Genomic DNA, 19,235 nt, shown 5'->3' on the forward strand with positions numbered 1-19,235 from the left:
CTGGGAGGGAGCTAGGTGAGGAGCTACAGGCTGAAGCTCGGCAGAGAGGGCCTCACCCCCAACCCAGCTGCCAGCTGTGCCCCATCCCCGGACCACCCCCCACTGAGGACAGAAAGCCAAGGCAGCAAAGCCCAAGGCTCAATCATGAGAAGTAAGTGAATGGGGCCACCTGGGAGTGGGGAAGCCTAGATGCCACTGTCATCCCTGGGCCTCTGGAACAGAGAGGTGTCTTGGGAACAGCGTGAGAAAAGCTGAGGGCTCTTCCCCCCACCACAGGGTGTGTCCCAGTCAAGGCCAAGTTCTGTTGGGAGATGGGTGGAGTAGCTGTGGAGTCTCACTCCCCAGGCAATTTTCTTAGGGCAGGGTAATAGAGGGGGCTGTGGAGGACCACGTATGTCATGAGCCCTGGAAAGGGTCTGCAGGAGTGTCTGAGGTGCTCTGCCCCGCGTTTAACAAGAAAGGACTGAGCCCCAGCGAGGCCAGTGCTTCACCCCAGATCACAGGGCTGCAGCAGAGGGAGGTTGGTGACTGACAGGCACACTCTCCCACTGCAGCAACTCCCTCCATGCTGCCAACCTGCCTCAGAGTGGGTTCAAAGAGGAGCCAGAGGGGTTGCTGTGCCCTGAAGCAGCAGGACAGGGAGAGGAGAGCCAGATCGGCAGATAGAGAGGGTCAGAACCCAACATCCAGCGTGTGTGTGTGTGTGTGTGTGTCCCCAGTTTCCCTCATTCATTTGATGAGGGGGGATCAGGCAGGGGAGACAGAGCAGAAAGCCTTCAGTTTCACCCCTTCCTGGTGTGAAGCCATGGGCCAACAGCTTGTGGGCAGATGTGTACAGTCCCTGTGCCTTCTAGCAGAGCAAGCACAAGTAAATCAGACAATCCCTCTGTTCGCGTCAGGAAAGCTGGAGGGCCTCTCGGAGCACAGGGCAAACGAGGAAAAAGGAAGCCCCATGTCCCTGTGGCCTGAGGCCTGAGGCAGGCCCAGCCTCAACCTGGGGTCTTCCCACAAACCACAGAAGGGAGGCCATATTGGGTCCTGGAAAGACCCATGGGCTGAGAATCTAAAGACCAGATTCTGATGCCAGCTCTGTCACCAACTAGCCACGTAGTCTTAAACAAGTCACTGGGCTCTGGTCTCCTCATAAGCAAAATAAGAGCTAAATTTAAAAACAAAACTAACTCTGAAGAGGGTCCCAGTTCTTGAGGACCCACGACCAAGGAGAGAGCCCTGGTCCCCAAGGTGAGCACCCCCAAAGCTAGTGAAGGCATCTCAACTCTCCCAGGACATAGACAGAGAGGCCATAGAAGAGAAGGAGCTTGGGACAGAGATTCCAGTGTGGGTGTATGAGCTGGGATGGGTCAGGAGGGGCAAGGAAAAGAGCCAAAGATTTCCACAGGAAGAGGGGCCCTTTGGAGCTTCAGTTTCCTTCTAGCTTCTTCAGACTAGCAGCAAAAGTTAGCAAACCAGTCTTCCCAGAAATAGTCCCCAGTCAGTAAATCCACCCTGGGAAGCAAGGATTGGGTGTGTTTCAGAGCCTGGCAGGAGAACAGGAGTCCCCAGGACTGGAGGAGGGAGCCATTAGGCAGTTCTACATAATTTCCCCCCAACAGCTCCATCCAGGCTGGTAGATAAGAGAAGGGGGTCCCCTCCGATCTGGGGGTAGATGCCACTAGTCCTTCTCACCTGGACATCTCTGGGTATCTCATAGCCCCAGGTTACCTGGCTGCCCCCATCCCTGCCCACACACACACCTAGTGAGTGCCAGCCACCTCTGCGCTCTCTGACTATAGCCAGGGAGAGTCTACACACTGGGGGCTGGGGACTATGACACACCCAGAGACTGAGGGGCAGACAAACAAGGAGCAGAAACACACCAGGAAATAGAGAGAGGTGCAGAGGCCAAACCCAAAGGACAGAGTCATGAAATACTTGGGGAAAGAATGATGCCCTGATGGAGCTGTAAGTGGAGAACTACCACCCCAACAGCACCGCGTGAAGCCTGACACAGAGCTGGAGCACAGACAATGGAAAGGCACACAGACACAGGGAGAGATGGGGAGGAAAGAGGACGGGCCGCAGAGAGGAGACGCTGAGTACTGAGTGGGTCTAGGAAGGCAGGAAGGGGGAGGCATGGATTTTATGGAGGTTCTGGAAGGGTGATAGGGGCTCCCTGCCATGGCAAGCTGCAGCTAAGCAAAGAGGAAATGTCCATTAGCCAGAAAGACTCCCAGCCAGCCAGAGGGATGGTGGCCCTAGTCATCTCTCTCTGAGGGCATGGCCAGTGTGGAGGCAATAGGCATGAGCTCCCCCCACCAACCACTGAGTGTGCATGGGGCAGTAGGGGGAAGGGGAAGGGGAGGTGTGAGGTCGCATGCCAGTCTTTGCTGTGCCCTGATCTTTCCAAGTCTGGTCATGATAATGAGGAGCCGTGGGCCAGAAGTAGTCCAGGTCCCCAAGGGTGCCACAGCTATTATCCTGGGAGCCCTGGACCACCTGAAGACTTTACAAAGGGCCCCCTCCTTCCCTGCACCACCCCAGAACCTTTGCCTTTTCTTCTCTTCCCATCCCTAACTGGAATCCCAAATACCCCTAGCCCAAGGTCCTAGAGGCCGCGGCGCTGCAGCCTGTCCCATCACACTGAAGCAGTATTGCTGCCCTCCTGGGGGCCCCCTCATCTCCCCTGCCTCTGTGCCCCTGACTCAGACAGGGAACAGGGACTTTCCTATGCTAAGAGCCCTCTAAGGAAGGCAGCTTTGGGGTCTCCTCTTGTCCTCCACGGCCAGTCCTTTCTGAGATCTAATCTCTACTCTTCCTGCTACTGCAATGCTGTCCTGGGACTCTGGGCTCAGAAAAGATGGGGATGTGTGTTCGGGGGAGGGTCGGTTACAGGGCAGGGCGTCAGCACCCCAGCCAGAGTCTCTCTGGGTTCCTGGTCTCCTGGAACAGCAGAGCCCTGTGGAAAGGACGCACAAGCCTGGCGGCAGGGAAGGCCGCTGACTGTGTCTTGGGGCTCCCACTCCTCAGAGCTTCCTCCTGGTGATTCATCCCCTCCCCCCATTCACTGGTTGTTTTCACTCAATTCTTTTGTTTCCCCTCCTTTCTCCTGTCCCAGACTGCGGGGGTGGCGGGGGCACCCAGAGGGGTTTCAGGTGGCTGGCTGTCTTTCGTGGCTTTTCAGAACCCCAGACTCTCCCTCGCCCACCTGAGTTTTAGCTTCACTACTTTCTCAGCCCTGGGATCTGGGTGTATCAGCAGAAAACCCTCGTCCTACCTTGGGAGCAGTGTTCAGCAGATAGAAGTGCTTCTCTCCTGGCCCCCGCCACCCCTCCCCCTCCCGCTCCCCTGTGGGGGCACACACCAAAGTGGTTTCCAGCTTTGCAGAAGCTGCGGGAAGGAGAGCTGAGAAAGGAGGGAGGCTGGTGACAGGCTAGGGTACACTGGGACCCCTGGCCAGAGCTGTGGTCTCCATGGGAGTGGGGGTGGGGGAGCTAAGCTAAGAAAAGAGGTGCATTCCTCTTTCCTGTCCACTCATTCATCCCTGCAGAGGCCTACTACGTTGTATGAAAGCCAGCCCACACCCCCAGAGGAGCTCTGTTGGGTCAGGCGAGCTGGCCTTGGACACCTTGGCCCCAAGACATGAATACAGGCAGGAGGAGGTGGCACGGCAGATGAAAAGCAGGGAGCGAGGGGACCATGTCCCTGGGCGTCCTTACACCAGGCATGAGTCCCGGCTTTAGTTCCCCGGGGGTCCTCTCTGAATTCTGTTCCCAGCCCACCTTTCCCCTGTGGCCAGTAACCTTGTCCCGTATCCCATTTGCTTGGTTCACTTGGGCATCTCATCCTTACAGGGTGTATAGCTTAATGGTTGGGGACATGGGTTACAGAATTACAGAGACCTGGGTTCAAATGTCAGATCTGCCACTTTAGGCCGTGTGACCTTAGTCAAGCCACTTACTCCCTCCTCGACTGTTTTCTCATCTGTAAAATGGGGACAGTACAAGCAATGCCTGGTCCCTAGGGTTGTTGTAATCATTAATGAAACACGTATGCGAAGCCTGGCACCAAGGAAAATTCAGCCACGGCTTATGTCTATCATTATCATCGCCCTTGAACCCCTGTCGGCTGGAGAAAAGGGGAGAGAAAGAGAAGAAAGGCCCATCTGGAGACTGACAAAGCACCAAGAGAAGATAAGGACCCCAGGGCGCCTCTGGCTGCATCCACTCTACCAGGGTTGGCGGGGCGGCAGAGGGGGGGGTGGGGGAGTGGTTCTGGGGTTTGAGGGGAGAGATCCCCCTGGGCTAGAGCCCCTCCTTCGCTCCTACCACTTCCTCTCTGTGGCATAGGGCACCTGGACAAGGCCCAGAGCTGGCTTCCTAAGAGCCAGGCTCTGGATGCATTCAGAGAGCGCTATCAATGAATCTCACAGCTGTGGGAAGGGTGAGACTAGAGGGGTTGGAGGGAGGGAAAGACCACCTCCTCACTACCGGATTTCCCCCACATCAGAGGTGCACACAGCAAGCTCCCTGGGGATGCTTCAGTCTCTGAAGCAATCGAGAAGGGGTTCATTTTCTTTTCCCAGTGTCCTATCAGAATGCAGCTTTAGAGGCCTCACAGGCTGAGGAGAAGAAATGAAAATGAGCTGGGGGAAAGACGGCCAACCCCACCCTTGTCCCCCAGGGAGGAGCAGCCCTGCACAAAAGCTTCAAGAGGGACTCAATTCTTGCTACTCAAAAGTACAGACTGAGGACCAGCAAGCTTGGGCACCAAGCAGAGCTTGTCCATATGCAGGATCTGGGCCCTCAGACCTGAGCAGGGACCTGCTCACAAAATTTTCACAAGATCCCTTGATGGGGGGCTAGAGCCATGTAATCAATAGCTGATTTCAGGAGCGTTTGTAGGTGGACACCTCTCTCTCCTGGGAGTGTGAGGGTTTCCTTTGATGGGCCCTGGGAGAGAGCAGCAGTGAGGTGCAAAGATCTTCCTGAAGCAGCGGGGGCCGCAGGGGCTGGCTTAGACAGTCCTGACCTTTGCTTGGTTCAAGTTCCTGGCACCATCAGGTCCTTAGACGCTAAGTTCCTGGCAGGCCAGGCTCCAGGGCAACCGTTTGAGTAATCCCGTGATTACTCAGCTCCCCCTCCCCAACCTGGGTTCCCATCACCTGCTGCTGCAGGCAAGGGCTCGGGGGTAGGTTGTGAAGGTGAGGGGTGCGGGGTGCTTTCAGCTCCTGTTCACCTCACTGCCACCTCTGCCGCTTCTTCCCGTTCTCTCCCCGCTCTCTCCACTCCCCGCCTCCACAAGTCCCCCTCGCGCGTGCAACGGGACTTTCTCTTTGAGGTTTCAAGCAGATGGCATTGAAAGGGGTACAGGTGGCAGGGGAAGGAGGGAGCAGGGAGAGCAGGGGCCTGGTGGTGCAGACAGGGCCAGGGGCAGGGCATGGGGCCAGAACATCGGTGTGGGTCTTTCTGTGTTTCTGCACCTGCATCTTCAGCTCAGGTTCTAAGTCTCTGTTGTCTGCTAGTCCTGAACCTCTTGGTCTCTCTAGCTCAGAAGCTACAAGAGTCTGAGCCTCCCAGCTCGGAACTTCTGACTCTGTGTTCCTTCTCACTGTGTACCTCTGTCTTGGGACTGTGGTTGGGGAGCCCTGAGGAGTGCCTGGCCTGGTGGCTGGGGTCTAAACTCCAGCGTCCCCCTCAAGAATAGGTATTTGTGAAGGGGGTCCATGGCTGGCCACATCAGCCTATGAGAAGAATAAGGTCTTGGTTATAGTGCCGCGAGGTTCCTGGGGCCAGGACCAGCAGTGGGTCAGGCATAGGGCAGGGAGATGTGTCTGGGTCACCTGTGTGGTTGGTGCACACACGCACACGGATGTGGCTCTTGGAGAAGGGAAGAGGCAGGGAGGCCTGTGGTTGACTGCTGGGCTGGAGTCCGAGTTCCCACTGTGGCTTGGCCTAATCTCCCTGCCGCTTACTTTTTTGGGTGACCCAAGGTGGTTTCTCCCCTCTCTGGGCTGAGGGCCACTACAGAGGGAGACCCACACTGTTGAAGGGGAAGGTGTTGACGCAAGCACAGACTCCATGGGGCACGGGTGTTTCCATCAGGCCTCAAATGCCCACTGGCCTTCTTCACCTTTGGCCCTGCTCTGTAGTAACAGCATACGTAGAGTTTTGCCTCTTACACAGCGCTTCCCACAGGTAATGTCATTGCGTCTGCGAAACTACCTACAATCCCCCCATGGACAAACAGTGTTATTTGTACCCCGGTCTCACTGGCAAGGGAACTGAGGCCTAGAGAATCTAAGTGACTTGACATGCAGTGTCTCCATGTTTTCTGTCCCTTTTCCAGCTACCAATCCCCCGTCTTGTTCTCTCTTCCCCTCCATGCATTCCAATCTACTCCTAATTTACTGGAAAGAATCTGAAAGGCTCACTTTCCGTCACCGCTCCCCCCGCCCCCCCCCCCCCCCGCCACAGGTGATCACAGCCTCCTGCGTGGGGTTTGGGCAGTCGGATGGGGGCTGGGGTGGAGAAGAGAACAGACTTCTCACGGAGGGGTTTCAGATACTCATGGGCCCAGTCCCCCACGAGGAGGTGGCTGCTTACTCTGACTCAGCTCAAAGCTGGCTTGAGGGTCGGTGGTGTAAAGGCGCCCACTTCACATTGGGAGGCCCTACGCATATGTGTGACCAGGGCCCAGGCCAGAGCCAGAGGTAAGCTCACTGGAATATAGGTTTGTCCTATAGACAAGCTGCTGCTTCCACTGACCCTCAGAGTAGGACACGGATGGGGAACACGTCACCGATGAGCAGGGGCTGCAGTCCTAGACCACTTTTCTGGTCTGCTCCACCTCAGCCTCCCTGCTCAAAGGGGAGGCAGCAGGACACCAAAGGCACACAAGAGACCCCTGTCCCTTGGGAGGGACGGAGTCCCCCTGACATAGTGGGAATCCCAACTCCTCTTCAACGACGAGCTGGGAGAAGGCCAACTGCTGGTCCCTGAAATTCAGGAGAGAGCTGTGGGCATTGACGGAGCCAGGGCAAAGGAGAGAAGAATCTGGAGCCAGGTATAGGTCAGGGACCCTGTGGCCCAGAGAACAAACACTAACACGCCAACGTGCAGGTGAGACTGCTGGCTCAAGCAGACATGCCCACTGGCTCACAATTATGTGTACCTTCCATGTGTACACACACCCTCAAACATGCCCACTGGTGTGTGTACCCCAAAAGCCATGTACACAGAACAGCATAATGGAAAGCAGGGGAGCTAGGATGTAGACCCGGCCCTGGGGCAAACTTACCTCATCTGGTCTATTCCCTCACCTGTAAAGGAAAGGAAAAAGTTTAAATGAGATGGTCCCTAGTCCCAGCCAAAGTTAGCATTCATGATGCGTGGGCATACGATGGGACCCAGAGGCCCTCGTGCACACGTAAACATCCACACTCTCATGTACTGATACACACAGAGCTGCCCACTCTCTGCTCCGGGGCCAGGGGCCTCAGCACCCTGTTTGATTCTCTCCCTGGGTCGCCAGCATCTGACAGACCTGGCTTGTTGAACCCTCTCCTGGGCTCTAACTCACTTCTCCATACCCCCTGGGCCCTACTCTGTGGACCCTGTCTGCTTGGCCCCGGGGCCTCTGCTCAACCCACCCCCGAGCCTTCACTGCCTTGCCAAGGATGGCTGGCATCTGTACCTGGCCCCCAGTGCCTCCCGGCTGGTTCACCACATCTCCCCCCTCCCCGCCCCCACGCTTCACACTCTTCCCATGGAAGCAGAGCCCTGGTAGGGGAGGGGGGCCTAGAGGAAGCCCCCTGCGTGGGAAGCAGGTGTTGTAAAGCAGCGAGGACTCTTAGGTCCCCAGGCGGGAGGGAGGCAACTGGAGCTTTTCCACTTGAAGGGCTGAACAGGTGGCCTCTCGGCAGCTGCATTCTTGCCCCCTTGGGGCTGCAACAGCCCCCGGCTCCCCCACTGAACCAAACACGGCCCCCCTAGGCCTGTTGTGGAGCAGTGTTTGGCACTTTTTCCCTTCCTTCCATCTTCAAGAGGGGAACAAGCTGGAGCAGGGCGAGTGAGGGGGCAGGAGGCAGATAAGGCTCCTGGGCTGACCTCCCGTTCTTTCTTTCTTCCAGCACAAATTGAAGTGATTCCTTGCAAAATCTGTGGGGACAGGTCGTCTGGGATCCACTACGGGGTTATCACCTGTGAGGGGTGCAAGGTGAGCACGTGCACGCGTATAGTCTCTTCCGAGGTGAGGAGAAGGGGTTCTGTGGCCTTTATTCCGGGATGGTCTACTGAAGCAGCTAGGGAGCTGCTTGGGAGGTGCCTTACCTGGGAGGCCCTGTGCACAGGAGGGCCTTGTCCTGAGCTGGGAACATGATGGCAGGACAAACTGTCATCATGCTAAGACATGGAGGAGAGAAAACTGATGGGGGGTCGAATCTGGGAAAGCTGGGGCCAGAGCTGGGGCTGGAAGCACTGGGGACTGAGGTGGGCCTGGCCAGGAGAGACAGCCAAGGTCTCCTCGCCTGCCTTCCCCAGGGTTTCTTCCGCCGGAGCCAGCAGTGTAACGTGGTCTACTCCTGCACCCGCCAGCAGAACTGCCCCATCGACCGTACCAGCCGAAACCGGTGCCAGCACTGCCGGCTACAGAAATGCCTGGCACTGGGCATGTCCCGAGATGGTGAGGCCAAGCAGGGAGCCCCCTGGGGTTTCCCTGGAGTCTCCAAAGAGGCAGCCTGGCCTGCTGTGCTAGGCAGAGGTTACCCTGTAGAAACGTCCTTCTGTGGGGCATGGGCTGGCCATGCACAACGGGGGTGCCCGGTGGGGTAGGCCCACCACCCTCACCAAAGGACTTTGCCGTCCCCAGTTTTAGGGTCTGCTAGAACAGTCCTCCATTCCCCAACATCCCCGACTCCTCCCTTTCCTCTTCCTGTGATGGATTCTCCTCAGTCCCCTCACCTGTGGCCCAGATACCATCCAGCTTCCACATCCTCCCTGCTGCCCTGCTGCCCTGCTGCCCCATGGCTCCAGTACTAGCTCATCTCCCTTCCTGGTCTGCCAGCCCTATGATAGGACACAGGATGGTGGCTAGGAAGGGAGCCAGAGTGGGCCTGAGAACAACCCAGAAGTCATGAGCCTGGGGAGGGCTGCTGTCCCTGGCGCTTTCTCGTGTCCTCGCCCCCGCCTCAGCACAGCCCCCCATCACCACCCAGAGGGAGCCCAGGGAGGGGCTGGGGGAGGCATGAGGTGATGAGGAGCCAGAAAGAGTCCGTCAGCACTTTTCAGCGCCCAAAATAACAAAGTGAAAGGAAACACGCTGGGGTGCAAAGGGGCAGGCGGGGCGAGGGGCTGTGCCCCCACACCTGGGAGGGGTGGGGGGGGAGTGAAAAGGCAGGAAAGAGAGAGCAGAAGAGGATGTTCAGAAACAAGCCGCGGAGCCTGGGTTGGGCTGTGGTGAGTATCTAGGTCACCAGGGAGCCTGCAGGCCTGACCACAGGGAGACCTGTGTTTTCAGCTCTCCTCTTCCTCCGACCCTCCTAGACAGGCGAGGTGACCCCAATACAGCTCGAGGCCCCCGACGTGACCACCCCCAGCCCCAGCATCAGGAGGCCAGAGTCCTCAGTCCAGATTCATGCCATTAGCAGAAGCCAGTTTCCAGCCGGGAGAGTTTGCCTGGGAGACCAAAACGCCTGGGCTGGACCGGCCCTGCAGCAAACACCTAAGAGGTGGCAGAGGTCTCAAGCAACAGTGGGGGCCCCTGAGGAAGCTGTGCTCGGTGCTAGCTATTCAGGGGACAGCAAGTGAATTTGTAATGATCAAAATGCATGTTGGTGCCGCCCAGCACCCAAGTCCTCCTGCCTTGAACACTCTTGGTCCCCGACCTCTTTCAGCTGTCAAGTTCGGCCGCATGTCCAAGAAGCAGAGGGACAGCCTGCACGCCGAGGTGCAGAAACAACTACAGCGGCAGCAACAGCAGCAGCGGGGACAAGTGGCCAAGACCCCGCCAGCGGGGGGCCAGGGAGCAGATGCCCTCGCATGCCCTGTGGGACTCCCAGATGGGCAGCTGCCCCTGGGCTCTTCGCCTGACCTGCCTGAGGCCTCGGCCTGCCCCCCCGGCCTCCTGAGAGCCCCAGGCTCTGGGCCCTCCTGCCCCAGCAGCCTGGCCAAGGCGGGGCCCAACGGGGCCTCATACCACCTGGGACACAGCCCCAAGCGGGGCAAGGCCGAGGCCAGAGACGGCTTCTATGGCACAGGCAGCCAGCTGCCCCCTGACACATGTGGGCTTCATTTCGAGGACCCCAGGCATCCTGGGCTTGAGGAACCAGGACAGGGCCCGGACAGCTACTGCAGCCCCAGCTTCCACAGCACCCCAGAGGTGCCCTATGCCTCCCTGACAGAGACTGGTGAGCAGCTGGGAGGTGGAGAGGGCAGGGACCATGAGGGAGGGGCTTCCAAGAGAGGGGCCCGAGCCAGCACTCCATGTACACCGAACCTGAGCCCAAGGGAGCCGAGGGGTCGAAGCGGGGAGGGAGGCAGAGCAGGGGTAGGCCAGGCCAGGAGTGCCCTTTGTGTGGGTAGGGTGGCAGCTGGCTGACACGGAGCCTGTGCCTTCCTCCTCTGGCCCCAGAGCACCTGGTGCAGAACGTTTGTAAGTCCTACCGAGAGACATGTCAGCTGCGACTGGAGGACCTGCTACGACAGCGCCCTAACATCTTCTCCCGGGAGGAGGTGGCTGGCTACCAGAGGAAGGTGAGGCCAGGAGAGCCCGTGGGAAGGGGGGACATCCCGCCTCCACTGGGGGAGTGCAGAGATGGCCACCTGCACAGGCGAGCGGGCTGGAGCAACGCACAAGGGTGTCCCCGCTTTGAAACATGGGGTGTGTGTGTGTGTGTGTGTGTGTGTGCGTGTGTGCATGTGTCTAGCCAATGGATGAGAGCTCTTCCTTGGCCCCTGCTGGTTAACATTTTGCCTGCCCTTCATCCTACCGCCTCCAGCACCCACACCTTGGCGTACAGACCTCGGCATACTCTCTCTCCTTCCTCGTCCTCTGATGGTAACAGTAGTCAGAACCCTGATGTTACACACCCCTTCTCTGCCAGGCGCTGTGCTGGACGCTTCACATAAATTATCTTCCATTCTTACGACAGCCACCTGAGAGCTTGGCATTTATTTCGGTTCTTAGCAGACCGGGAAACTGGGCTCAGAGAGGTTCACAGACTTTTCCTGGGCCACAAAATCGTGGAGCCAAAGGCATGTTCGGATCCACCGGGCTCCAAAGTTTACACTCTTTTGCATCACACTCTCACAATACAACCTGTTCTAAAAATACTTGTTTGGCATTCAGCCTTCACTTCTCCAGGTTATCAAGACATTTGGGTGTGTCTTTTTGGGAGAGGGGTCAGTGTGTCCTTCTCACCCCTACAAAATGCAAACTCTTTGAGGGCAAAGCTGCATCTCAGATGTGTTTTGTTTCCCCATGGACAGCTAACCGGGTGCCAGCTGCTGGTGGGGGCTCAGTGAGTGCAACCACGTGACAGGCATTGACCCCAAGTGTGCATCTGGGCTGAGAATAGGCTAAAAATGCCGGAGCAGACAGTGTGGAAGTTCTGAACCTCACTCCTGATGTTTATCAGTCCGGGCTCCTGGGGGCTTGGGAGGGTGACAGGGTCATAAACCGGGCTACAGTGGGACCTCCTCCTTCCTTGCAGTCAATGTGGGAGATGTGGGAACGCTGTGCCCACCGCCTCACTGAGGCCATTCAGTACGTGGTGGAGTTCGCTAAGAGGCTCTCAGGCTTTATGGAGCTCTGCCAGAATGACCAGATTGTGCTTCTCAAAGCAGGTGCCCAGGGAGGGTGGGCAGGCCTGGGGGGAGGGGGACAGAGCTGGCTTCCTGCTTTGCCTGACTCCTGCCTGCATGTCCCTGCCCTCTCCAGGAGCAATGGAAGTGGTCCTGGTCAGGATGTGCCGGGCCTACAACGCTGACAACCACACAGTCTTTTTCGAAGGCAAATACGGAGGCACGGAGCTGTTCCGAGCCTTGGGTGAGGGGCAGGGGGAAATGGAGAGGGAGGGGTGGGATGGCAAGCCCCCTAGAGCTTCAAGAACCAGGGTATCCTCTTTTCAGGTCAGATCACCCCCTCTGCTCCAAACATCAAGAGGGTGGGTGTCCCCGGGCACCGTGGCCTCATTCACCCGGCAAATCCTTTGGTTTTCCGTCCTTAGGCTGTGGGGAGCTCATCAGCTCCATCTTTGACTTCTCCCACTCCCTGAGCACATTGCGCTTTTCTGAGGATGAGATTGCTCTCTACACAGCCCTCGTGCTCATCAACGCCAGTGAGTGTTGCTGGGCCTGCCTAAGGGACATTCGGGTGGCAGAGGGGCAAGGGATAGTGAAGGGTCTGGACCTTCAAATGTGGTTAAGTCTGGAAAACTGCTTTAAAGAGCAGAATGAAGGGTCAGAGGAGCCTGAGAAGGGGAAACGGCTCCCAAGGTGGAGTTGGGACAAGTGGGGGGCCAGGGAGCCGTGGGGATGAAAGGAAGTGAGCCACATCCCAGAGAGAAATTAGCTGGCCTGTGAGCTCACGCCAGAGTGTCCAGTGTGACCATGACCACACACTGTGATCACCCGGAAGCTCTAAAAGTGATTCTTCTCCAGGCTCCACTCCCAGAGACTCTAAGGTCATTGATCTGGGGTGCAGCCTGGAGCACCAGGATTTTTAACAGCCTCCCACAGGTGATTGTCGTGTGCCACCAAATCTGAGAATCACTGCTCTGCGTGAGCTAATTTTAAAACTTTTTTTTATGTTTATTCATTTTTAAAAGACAGAGAGAGACAGAGCACAAGTAGGGGTGGGGCGGAGAGAGAGGGGGACACAGAATCTGAAGCAGGCTCCGGGTTCTGAGCTGTCAGCATGGAGCCCGACGCAGGGGCTTGAACTCACGAACCGGAAGATCATGACCTGAGCCAAAGTCGGATGTTCAACCAACTGAGCCACCCAGGCACCCCATGCGTGAGCTAATTTTAAGACTGTGTGCCATCACAATGGAACTCTGGACACCCTCTCCACTGGAATGGAGTGGGCTGGGCTGAGCCAGGGAATGCTAAGTATTTGGAGAACCTGGGCTAATGAGCTGAGCTACTAACCTGAGTTTGCAGATGAAGACGATCTGTTGTCTGGCTCTGCCAATGAGCAGAGACCTAATCATTTGAACTAGAAATAAAGACTTAAAAGATGACTTCTGGTGGGGTGCCTGGGTGGCTCAGTGGGTTAAACGTTTGACTTTGGCTCAGGTCATGATCTCGCAGTCTGTGAGTTCGAGCCCCACGTTGGGCTCTGTGCTGACAGCCCGGAGCCTCCTTCCGATTCTGTGTCTTCCTCTCTCTCTGCCCCTCCCCAAGTCACGCTCTGTCTCTCTCAACAATAAATTAACATTTAGGAAAAAAAAAAGATGACTTCTGGCTATCTGATGGAGCCAGGGCAAAAGGTGCTTTGTCTGTTGAAGTTAGCCACCAATTGATGCAGAGGCCTTGATGCTGGCCTAGGAGGCTTCACCAAGGCAATCTCCCATCTGGTCTCAGCCTTGGCCAGGGGGCAGGGCTCTCTTCCACTTCATCCCCCCATAGTGGAATCCCAGCATCGAAGGGGCCATGTGAAATATCAGGGTATCAGGGAGAAGGCAGCTTGGGCATCAGGAAATTGGGTGTTCTTATCCGCCTTATCTCTCCCCAGTTTGCCTTGTAGACAGCTAGCCCAGCCCCAGGCCCTAGAGCTCTTCTTTAAAAAAAAAAAAATTTTTTTTTTAAGATTTATTCATTTTTCAGAGACAGAAAGTGAGCGGGGAAGGGGCAGAGAGAGAGAGGGAGACACAGAATGTGAAGCAGGCTCCAGGCTCTGAGCTGTCAGCACACAGCCCGATGTGGAGCTTGAACTCATGAACTGTGAGATCATGACTTGAGCCAAGCCCGACACTTAACTGACTGAGCCACCCAGGCGCCACCCCCCCACCCCCCAGAGCTTTTCATTATCAAGCCAGGACACATGCGCATGTGCACGCGCACTGGAGGCCGTGCTCCAGCACAGATACCCAACACGACACACCCTGTTGGGGGAATTTGACATCCATGTTCTTTCTTCTTCTCGCCATGGTGCCACGCCCTCCTTCAGACCGGCCAGGGCTCCAAGAGAAGAGGAAAGTAGAGCAGCTGCAGCACAACCTGGAGCTGGCTTTCCATCACCATCTCTACAAGACCCACCGCCAAGGTATCCTGGCCAAGGTAGGAGCAGTCCCCAAGGTGGAGGAGGTCAGGCCTGGCACGAGATCTGGGACCCCGGGGCTCCGTGGGGACAGAGTACCATATGGTGTTAGAGAGCTTGCAGCAGCAGCACGGAAACCAAGGGGACAAGCAATCGCTGCCATTTGCATACAGATGGAACATGAGAGAGCCTGGAATTGGGGGGGGGGGGGGGCTCCAGGAATCAGTTCAGTTTAATATAGCCATCGCTTACCCAGTATCTGTTTGTGCAAGGCACCATGGAATGGAAAGCTACAGAGAAGCGATCCTTGCCCCCACTGAGGGTTCGTAGTGTGGTAGGAAGAGGCTCGTACTGGTACTCTGGTACAGAGTCGCATATGGTATGTGATAACGATAGTAGTACGATTAACAAGGTGCTGTCACAGACATGCTGTCATCCTCAGGGCAACTCAGTAATAGGACAGGTATTCAAATATCCCTTTAGCGGTGAGGAGACTTAAGCGACTTGCCGACGTTTGCATGATTGGCGAGTAATAAAAACAAGATTGAATCCCAGTGCTCTCCCACTGTGTCCCCGCGCCCCTGATGAGTTCCTTCGGTAAGAGATATTGGGGAAATGTTATGAGCATAGAATAGGGATTAAAAATAATCTGGGGTAAAAAGAGTGGGTCATCAATGCTTCCTAGGGAAGGTGGCATTTAAGGTAGGCCATGAAGTATGACAGATTTTAACAGACATTCGTGGTGGTAGGACAGGCATGCCAGGCTATGGGAACAATATCAGCAAAAATAAGGAGGCAAAATAGTACATATATGGGGAATAGCTCATAGTACATTTTGACTGAAGCATAAGATTGGGAGCTGGCACTGACTGATGAGGGCAGGGAAGTAGCAGAAGACAAGAAGAAGCTGGAAATCAGGTCAGGTAGCAAATCAGAGAGGACTTTGAGTGCCATATTAAGGAGTGAAGGCTTTATTTCCAGGCAATGGAGAGCCATGAGGGCTGGAGGAATGATATCATCAGAGCTATTATTTAGGCAATTTAATTTGGAACCAGTGTAAAAGAACCTTTTATGTAATCATTCAAGCAATGGACCCTTGCTATGTGGCAGGCACAGTGAGTGCTAGGTGCCAAGGATACAGAAATGACTTACACAACGGTCTAGGCCCTAAAGAACTTTAAGTCCAGTTGGACGGGCTGGAAGGAGAGACTGACTGGACCCTGGGGGGGGGGGCAGCTGGAAAGCAGGTCTGGCTCCACCTTCAGAATCACCCCCTCCACCATCACCCCCCACCTCCCCCAGCTATCAGTTCTCACTTGGCCTGTTACAGTGGCCCCTGCTCCTCCCTCCTCTGCCCTGCAGTAGCCACACAGCATAAGTCTCAGCCCTCCTATAGCCACCCATCCTGCTGAGACTCACCTGTAGGGTCTGTCATGGCTGACTGGCCTCACGTACAATATGACCCTGAATTTTTCTCACCTCCTCTCCTCTCCCTGCCCTCTCAGTCGCCTCCCGGCTATTCCTTCAACACATCACACACAGTTGCACCTCAGGCTTTTTGTATCTGCTGTTCCTGCTGTCTAGAAGGTTCCTCCCCTAGTTTTCCAAATGGCTTGCCCCATCCCTCCATTCTGGAGAGGTTTTCTGATGCAAAAAGCCCTCCACCCCACCCTGCATTATTGCTCTTTAAGAAATTTTCAGGCATATTATATTTTCTGGCTCCCTCACTAGAATATGCATTTAATAAAGCCAGATATTTTATTCTACCTTATTTTATCCATTGATCTATCCCCACACCCCATCACAGTGCCTAGCTGAGTAGCTTCTCAACAAACATTTATTGAATGGAAGGATGGAAGGATGGATGGATGGAAGGAAGGATGGAAGGATGGATGGAAGGAAGGAAGGAAGGAAGGAAGGATGGAAGGAAGGATGGAAGGATGGAAGGATGGAAGGAAGGAAGGAAGGATGGAAGGATGGATGGAAGGAAGGATGGATGGAAGGATGGATGGAAGGAAGGAAGGAAGGAAGGAAGGAAGGAAGGATGGAGGTACTGTGACAGTCCAGGCAAACTCAAAGTAAAGCAGTAGAAATGAAAAAAGAATGAATCTAAAAGATATCAAGGGATCCATGTTGCCTGGTCCTCTCTGACTGCCCCTTTCCTAGGAAACTAAGATGGTGGTGGGAGAGGAGGTGGTAGCTGGAGAGCGGTCTTTTCAAGCCTACTTTGGTTATACAGGAAGCTGCAGAAGATGAATGGTTTTCTTGGCCTTTCTTCAATAAGGTCTCCCTACCTCTGTCTCTTCCTGGGTCTCTAGGCTTTTTTTATTCCCCTCCAACTGAGTATTGGTAGCGTTGGGTACCTGCTTCGAAACTAGTTCAAATAGTTACTGAGCAACTGTCATGTGCCAAGCACTATGATAGGAACAAAAGGTACAGAGAGAGAGGGAGACAGGGAGAGAACCTACCTAAGGAGATTAGACCTAGGGTGGAAAGGCAGACAAATGAGACCGTTTTCCTACAATCAGATTTAAGTGCTACTACACAGAGAGAAGCCCAAAGGAAATGCCCTTAATCCAGGGAGGGGTAGTCAGGGAAACATTCCCAGAGGCGGTGACACTTGAAAGTGAGGAAGAATTAGCCAAGCAAAGAACTGGAAAGGCATTCCACGTGAGAACAGCATCAATGAAGGCCAGTGATAGTACATAACAGAGTCACAGGATCCAACCATCCTAAGAGCAGAAAGTGGGAGTTGGAGCACTTACCAGGTGAGTAGCGGGAATGTGATTGGGGGTTCACTCAGAAAACACACACCTGTCCTGCAGCAGCCCTCGCTTGCCTCTGGCTTCCTGAACACATACTTCCCCTGTGATGGGATCGAATCCAGCCACCCCTCCGATGCCAAGTGCAGAGGGAAAAGCAAGGAGGGTTGCCCTAGCCCGGGAGGGCCGAGAGGACATCTTGGCTCTGGGGAGGAGGCTGGCGTACTGACCCTCCCCCCCTGTTAACCCATGTCCAGCTGCCACCCAAGGGGAAGCTTCGGAGCCTGTGTAGCCAGCACGTGGAAAAGCTGCAAACCTTCCAGCATCTGCACCCCATCGTGGTCCAGGCTGCTTTCCCTCCACTCTACAAGGAACTCTTCAGCACTGAAATTGAGTCACCTGAGGGGCTGTCCGAGTGACCCAGAGGAGGGACTGCTTTTCCCTTCTCTGGAGCCCGCTGGCCCTCGCCCCAGCCCTCCTCCTACCCTCACCTTTTTCTTTCCTGTGCTCTGAGAGGGTGGACCCTGCCTGTTCTTTGGGGGTGAGCGATTGCTCAGACTGGCTTTCTGCCCACAGGCATGCCCAGCGGTGGGCCAAGAGCCAGAGAGGGTAGGGACGAAGGAACACCATCTCCAGCCTCAGCTTGGTCGCGTCTCCTTCACCATGACTCTTCACCCCCAGCTTCTGAGAGGCCCAGGGTGGCACATAGGGACCTCTAGGAGGACCACAGTGTCCTCAGGACACCAGGGGGATCCAGGACACCCTGGATGAATGGAACTCAACTCTGAGCTCAGAAGCTAAGAACAGGACTTTAAAATACCTCATTGCGTTTCCCTGTGGGCTTTGGCTGGGGAGGTATGTCAAGCTCAGAGACTGGCAGCTGGAGCCCAGAAGGACCTGTATATAACATGAACACAGATCTTTAGATTTTCTGCCTTCCCTCTTCCTCTCAGCTCAGCAAGGAAGTGGTTGGGCACACTTCCCTTTACCCAGGGTCTAAAAAAAAACTGGATATGTGGAGGGTAAGGATGAGATGGGGGTAAGGGGCTGGGATAATCTTTTACGGGATTTTATGGGATTTTTAGGGATAAGGTACAATGGAGGCCAAGAGCATCATAGATTGAGTTAGAACTCAAACCTCTTATGTGCACTTTAGAAGTAGACTTTAAGGGTCAACACAAACCTGATGAGAGACACACACCCATGCACAGGTGAAACACATACTCACAAACTCAACCTGCAATTATGCACCTCTGCAGTACATTTAATCTGACACAGTCCCTGTCTTCCTTGAGGTCACAGCTCAGAGGTGCATAGTGGCCTCAGGAAAAGAGTCCCAACCCTGAGGGACCCCAGAACATTTTCATGGTGCTCCAGTCCACCAACCTTACACCTGGGGTGGCCCAAACGCCATCCCAGCCCCAGATGTCTTCTAGCACAAGAAATCCCAGGAGAAGAAGAGATGGCTGGACACTGGTCAGTCAGATGGTCCCAGACAGACGTTGGAGGAGTCCTGCTGTCATTATGGAGAAAGGCAACAGACAAAATTTCATCACTTTGTGATGGGGCACTACTGACTCTAGCAGGGAGGAGACCAGGGAACAGGGCAGACACCTGCCTCTCAGGCTGCCCCAAAACTTCTCTTGCTTGGCTTTACAAATCGCTATGAGCCATCCTCTGAGGGATAAACAGCAGGTGATGCGGGGGAGGGGGTTGTATTGCTCTCAGGGGAGGGTTTAATAGGCTAGACATAAATCCTAACTTGTGCTATTCTTTATAAAATGATTTTAAAGGCCAGGGGCATGTGTGGTGGGGGCCGGGAGGGGGGAGGGTCTTAAATCAGACCACCGACCAGCTGCTCTCTCCTGTCTCATTCCTGTGTGGAGACCCAGGTTTTCAGCCCAGCAACCCATGAGCATCAAAAGGATCGCAGCCCCCACTCTGAGCAGCCCCCAGGGAGGCTTGGGAGTTGCTCCTCAGAAACCCCCACAGGAGTCTCGAACTAAGCTCCACAGCAGATGTTCTGGATGGAGACCTTTCCCCACAAAATGATACCCATGGGGGGCATTTAGATTGAAAGGCCGCATCTGGGAGAGGAAGGTGTTTGTCCCTGAGCTCCCCAGAGGGGAGTCAGCATGTCTGCCAGAGACCCTTTCAGAGCTGCTGGCTGCCTCCACTTCCTGACCCCTCCTAGACCCCAAAGTCTCCGTCTGCGCT

General features: G+C 55.3%; 1 protein-coding gene across 1 annotated transcript; it reads left to right on the forward strand.

Moving 5' to 3' along the window:
* RORC (RAR related orphan receptor C) lies at positions 1–17,536 on the forward strand. The gene is made up of 10 exons (XM_047085697.1): positions 1–151; positions 8,129–8,214; positions 8,538–8,679; positions 9,890–10,402; positions 10,627–10,748; positions 11,708–11,840; positions 11,935–12,042; positions 12,224–12,334; positions 14,167–14,276; positions 17,276–17,536. The coding sequence occupies exons 1-10, from the start codon at positions 145–147 to the stop codon at positions 17,435–17,437; spliced, it is 1,494 nt and encodes a 497-aa protein (XP_046941653.1). The 5' UTR covers positions 1–144; the 3' UTR covers positions 17,438–17,536.
* The last annotated feature ends 1,699 nt before the right edge of the window (positions 17,537–19,235 follow it).

The sequence above is a fragment of the Lynx rufus genome, unplaced genomic scaffold (assembly GCF_022079265.1).
Source record: "Lynx rufus isolate CCGP_SWC_20201006 ecotype Redwood Valley unplaced genomic scaffold, mLynRuf1.p SCAF_2, whole genome shotgun sequence".
In the NCBI taxonomy this organism is placed as follows: Eukaryota; Metazoa; Chordata; class Mammalia; order Carnivora; family Felidae; genus Lynx; species Lynx rufus.

Bases quoted from the DNA above. Each gene is read 5' to 3' on its own strand.
- RORC (XM_047085697.1), top strand. The intron at 10,403-10,626 runs GTGAGCAGCTGG...CTCTGGCCCCAG, and splicing joins TGCCTCCCTGACAGAGACTG to AGCACCTGGTGCAGAACGTT. The intron at 12,043-12,223 runs GTGAGGGGCAGG...TTCCGTCCTTAG, and splicing joins GGAGCTGTTCCGAGCCTTGG to GCTGTGGGGAGCTCATCAGC.